Source organism: Silene latifolia, chromosome 4, assembly GCF_048544455.1.
Source record: "Silene latifolia isolate original U9 population chromosome 4, ASM4854445v1, whole genome shotgun sequence".
Lineage (NCBI taxonomy): Eukaryota > Viridiplantae > Streptophyta > Magnoliopsida > Caryophyllales > Caryophyllaceae > Silene > Silene latifolia.
The window spans coordinates 4,596,583-4,601,615 of NC_133529.1; the positions used below are offsets into that span (position 1 = coordinate 4,596,583).

General features: G+C 35.0%; 1 protein-coding gene across 3 annotated transcripts; it reads right to left on the minus strand.

Moving 5' to 3' along the window:
• Window positions 1-275: 275 nt before the first annotated feature.
• On the minus strand, window positions 276-4,777 carry LOC141652647 (F-box/LRR-repeat protein At3g26922-like). 3 transcript variants are annotated; one of them, XM_074460200.1, is made up of 7 exons: window positions 4,438-4,647; window positions 4,163-4,304; window positions 2,665-2,792; window positions 1,434-1,894; window positions 1,052-1,248; window positions 813-962; window positions 276-726 (listed from the first exon to the last, which is right to left on the minus strand). In XM_074460200.1, the coding sequence occupies exons 4-7, from the start codon at window positions 1,453-1,455 to the stop codon at window positions 340-342; spliced, it is 756 nt and encodes a 251-aa protein (XP_074316301.1). In that variant the 5' UTR covers window positions 1,456-1,894; window positions 2,665-2,792; window positions 4,163-4,304; window positions 4,438-4,647; the 3' UTR covers window positions 276-339. The 3 variants fall into 3 exon arrangements, with proteins under 3 accessions (XP_074316301.1, XP_074316299.1, XP_074316300.1); XM_074460198.1 differs by having other exon boundaries at window positions 277-726; window positions 1,052-1,894; window positions 4,438-4,729; XM_074460199.1 differs by lacking the exon at window positions 4,163-4,304 and having other exon boundaries at window positions 277-726; window positions 1,052-1,894; window positions 2,665-2,887; window positions 4,438-4,777.
• Window positions 4,778-5,033: the final 256 nt, after the last annotated feature.

Genomic DNA, 5,033 nt, shown 5'->3' on the forward strand with positions numbered 1-5,033 from the left:
ACAACTGGTTGTATAGTCGATGAATTGCTACCACAAATATTATCCTACAACCAGTTGTATAATAACATTGTACAACCGCCTCAAAGTTGTTGAGCTATTACACAAAGTTGTTGAGCTATTTTATAAGTTATTGAGTTATTTTACGAAATTATTGAGTTTAATAATTACTCTGTTAAGCTCAATAACTTTGTACCATAGCTCAATCATTTTGTTAATAAAACTCGATAACTTTGTAACAAAGCTCAAATACATTGAATAAGTTGTATATACAAGTATACAACCGGTTGTATAATAGATTAACTGCATACATACATCGGAAGAAAGTAAATGACCATACACTTAAATAACTACTAGGGTTATCTTTGGGGGGATAACTTTCACCAGCTTAGCAGCCCGACTTTTTAAAACTTGAACTTCTTGAGTAACTTCCCCGTCATCAGTATGAGCATGACTACAATCACATATGATGGTCTCAAGATTGCACGAAATAAGCACGATAAACAATATTAACTCGACGTCTTCATCACATCCATAAAATCCAGCTACCAGAAATTCTCTAAGATTTGAGTGACCTTTTCGCCCTAATTCCATATTATAACTCATTTCAAAGTACTCCCAATCTCTGACATTCTCAGTCTTGTCATCATCATCATCATCATTAGACGAGTCCAATTCTTTCAGCTGATAAGCTTCGTCATACAAGCTATCATTATACACATCTGTAAACTGCAAGTTTATATTTACGCTGCCACTTGTTAGCTTCTACCAAAATGAAATAAAAATAAGCGACAATGGGTACAGTGGAACATTACCTCCACCTTAAATTCACAAAGCTTTGGGCATGCCTTTAGAAATTGATTTATGGGAGCAATAAGCTCATCTTCGAACCTCTCATCAACCATCAGAGTCAACTGCTTAAGATTGCAGAAAGTTGGCAGAGATTCGGGAGATAATACATCCAACTATGACATAAAAATGGATCACTGTAAGCTCAAAAGGTCGAAAGACAGGCATAGACAGAACTTGATGATAAAAAGATTAATCGACTGACCGTCACATAAAGAGAAAGCTTGGAGATTTGTGCAAGCTGTGAGTTTTGCCGGAAGATTGGGGCAACATCAGAAAAACAAGGACCCCAAAACATTGCATCAACAAGATTCGGTGTGTTCTTTAACACGACCTTTGACCAAAGATCCTTACCACCCATATGAAGATACACAAGATTGACAGCCTCAATCTCTACTTGTTCTAAATTACAGCAATATAAAATTGTCAAGTGCTTTAACTTGAGACATAAATCTACAACCTTTAATCTCACCAATGTGTTTGAATGCTGGATATGAAGTCGTTCCAAGAAACGACATTGTGCCAACACGTATTCAAGTATATCTCCACTTACATTAATTTTATTTAAATAAAGGGATTGGAGGAACCTGTTGCCACTACCATTGACATCTAGTGATGGCTTCACGACGTCGAAAGGAAGAGTGTATACAAATTTCTCATTTATCAACCAGCTCAGCTCTAGGTTCTTAACTTGCTTCGATATTGCAAATCTAACCCATTTGTCAATGTGATGAGCATCGCTTCTCTCAAAGGCAAAACGGACTCTAAATGTGTTGATGCATGGGCTACTATGTAAGTCAACTACTTGATTCACCCAGTTTATATATTTATTCATTATGTCACGAGTCGCTTTATTATAATATTCATTAAAATCTGGTAATATAATTGAGTGATTAAAGTCCAGATGAGTCCCTTTGGCCCAGACGTATCTCCATCGTTTCGAAAGAATGCTGGTTTTGGCCGCCTCTTTCATCCCCATAGTAGATACAAAGCTCATAAGAATGTCATCCGGCAGTTCACTTATACGATCCTCACTCTCGCCACAGTTCTGAAACAATATCACCAATCAACAAATTACAATTTCTCACTACAAGAATTCAGGACACGGACGACTATTTTTAGGGCTCGCATATCATCAATAGAATATATGCTTCTTATATACTACCTTTAGGGTTTTAGTATTACTCCTCTTAAATTAAATAAATACCCGAAAAATATGTAACTAGTTAATTACGACAATTCGATTCAGTTTAATTCCTCAATCGCAAAGATGGTATTAAAATGTGATATCGGTCACCGAAGCGGTCATGGTCGTGAATTCTCAGTATCCAAAATGTCAACAATGCCAATGGGGCCGAAAAATCTAAACCGTTTAAAATATGGATAAATTCTTCCCTTCAAAAAATACAAAACTTAAGAGTTGATTTTCCAACACAAAAACTTCCGAGAGACGGTCTCTCAATAGCGTTATTGAGAGACCTCTCTCATGATGGGGTGAGAGACCCACATAATTTCTTTTTTTCTCTATTACGTCTCTCCCGAAATTAGTGAGAGACGGTCTCTCATAAGACCTACCGATTTTCCAATGTTTTCGTCTATGTCGTACCTTTTATACACTGTTTTCCCTTTTGCATGTTACAAGTACATTGCAAATAAACATACTTGTTACAAAAAAGTGGATAGTAAATATTAAGATGCGTAAAAATGGCAAAAAAAAGCGCCATTTGCTATATCGGTTGATGTGGAAATAATATCAGCGTTTTTTGACATAAAAAATCAATGATATCCAATGAATTAACAAGGTAAAACAAAACTTACTCTCTCTACCGGGAGGAAAAGAGTGGCCATATAATTTCACAAATCAGGTAACGCCAAGAACTTTGACAGCCCCAAAGGCAAATAGAATTCCCGACACTTAGGTCTACAAGAAATCAACTTTTATTTTCCTGGGAACGTAAGAGGAAAATATATCAGAGTAATCAAATAAGGAAGTTAATCGAGTATATTTATAGTAGATACAACACTATACTAATTTCCTAATCTGAGATAAGGTACAAGATATCTATTACCGTCTAATTTAAAGTTCTCACAATTATCATAGTGTTTCCTAATCTTAAGTAATATCAAAGTCAGCGACTTTTAAAAGGAGGTAACTAACCAATCTTAAACTGTGACACAAATTAGGTAAAGATTGAAATTGGAAAATAGATATCCAAATATTTGATTTCAATGCTGAAGTTTTGAGTAAAGATGCAAAAACACGGAAACTTGAGGGTGTTGATGAGACCCACAGTAACTATTTCACAGCAAAACATACTAACGAAAACTCAAGGGGGATAATCAGATGCCCAAACTCAAGGGTAACTATTTCAAAAATTTCCCAAGTCTCCTCCCGGCTACCGCAACCCAACAATGTAATCAAAGATTCAACCTTTATCAACAATCTTTATCGCATAAGCCGATGCGATAGCCATAAACAACTTATACTGATTTAACATAGGCCGAAAAGTCAAAATCACCAATCCAACGATTGAACTTTTATCATATAACTCCATGCAATCGATCTTAAACAACTTTAAATTTATTCTATGGACGAAGCAAGAATAATCAGGTAACCCAAGACAGAAAAAAGTGAATAATGTCAAAGATATCGACTTTCAGATTGAAGATGTCAAACAATCAACAAAACAACAAAGTTTAAGACATAATCGACATATAAAGTTACAATTTCAATATTAAGTAAAGATACAAACTTTAGCACGGGGAATATATCATTTGTTTGATTTTGGTTTTGGCACAAAAACTGCCAAAACGCCAATTATTTGATGACAAGTGTAATAAATTGAATGTGGAGGATCAAATTGCCCATTCTCATGATAGGAAGACAAACAACCGGTTGAGACCACCCAAAATAAAATAGGCAAACAAATAACCGGGACAGAGGGAGTATCTAGATTCCAAATCACTATTTCCAAAGCTTGAATTAAGCCAACAAGGATCCTCTCCATTTCTTTTCTCTCCATTTCCTCTCACAAACTCATTTAATAATATTATATCAACTATATTCTATTAACCCTTTATTTTTATGCATAAATCGTGAACCGTTCGATGTTGACAGGATACAGTCTGGGCCGTTGGTAGGTAATGACCTCTCCATTTCTTTTTAGGAAATGGAGAGAATTTTGGCTCGAATTAAGCAAAGTTACAAACTTTGACATTGAAAACATAGAAACGACCAAAAATAAGCAAAATTTCCAACAAAACAAACAAAAACAAAAACAGTAAAGCTGAATTGAATAAGATGTAACAGCTATACCTGAGTAATAAATTACAAGGGGCGATTATCAGATGCCTCCAATTGATGACATCCAATCCAATAATTTTACCCTTGAGTTGAGTTGAGGAATTGGTGAATGTTGGTGACCCGGTAGGTGGCACTCTCTCATTGGCCGGAATTACTTAACAAACCAAACGGACATATAATATGAGCATACATAATAAGTTGATATTTTATAATTGTGTATAAAATGAATTCAACTTTGACATATTTTGAGCCACTTTTTCGATATAGTATAAGTATAAAGATTTTACCTGCATTTTCGCTGATTTGGTTGAAATCGAAGCAAAATCTGGCGATTGGATCAACCTTCATCATTCTAGCGAAAATAATCCTAAATCGAAAATCGAAATAGGTAAATCGAAAAATAATCATAAATCGAAAATCAAAATAGGTTTATGCAGTTGATTTATGATGAATGATCTAGGTAAATAGATGTGGAAGGGATGATGGGGATGACGACCTGGTAATTAGTTGTGGACGGGATGAATTAAATATGGAAGTTTTGGTAAAAATGAATTGGGTGATTGATTTGGGTTCTGGGTTACTCCTGGGAAAATTGGTTTGGGTTTAAACCACGTTTTTTTTTTTTTTCACATTGGTTTTTGGGTAGTATGTAAGAGGGATAAAATTTGTGGTGGAAAATGGAGGAAATGTGGGGTTACTAATAACCACAAATTATAGACTAATAAGAAAAGTGGAAGATCGTACTGAATTTGTCATTTTAGAAAATATGAAAGATGTTAGAGAGTCACAAATTCTCATTTGTGACGGGCAATATCCGTCACAGTGACGGGTCAAATAAAACTCACTTGTATAGATAAAGACAAGCTTTTGTAATTCCCTAGGC

Coding starts and splice junctions, on each gene's coding strand:
- LOC141652647 (XM_074460199.1), bottom strand. CDS start 2,694: ATGGCCACTCTTTTCCTCCCGGTAGAGAGA. Junction 1,895..2,664: donor TTTTCCTCCCGGTAGAGAGA/GTAAGTTTTGTT, acceptor ATATTGTTTCAG/AACTGTGGCGAGAGTGAGGA. Junction 963..1,051: donor AGCTTTCTCTTTATGTGACG/GTCAGTCGATTA, acceptor TTTATGTCATAG/TTGGATGTATTATCTCCCGA.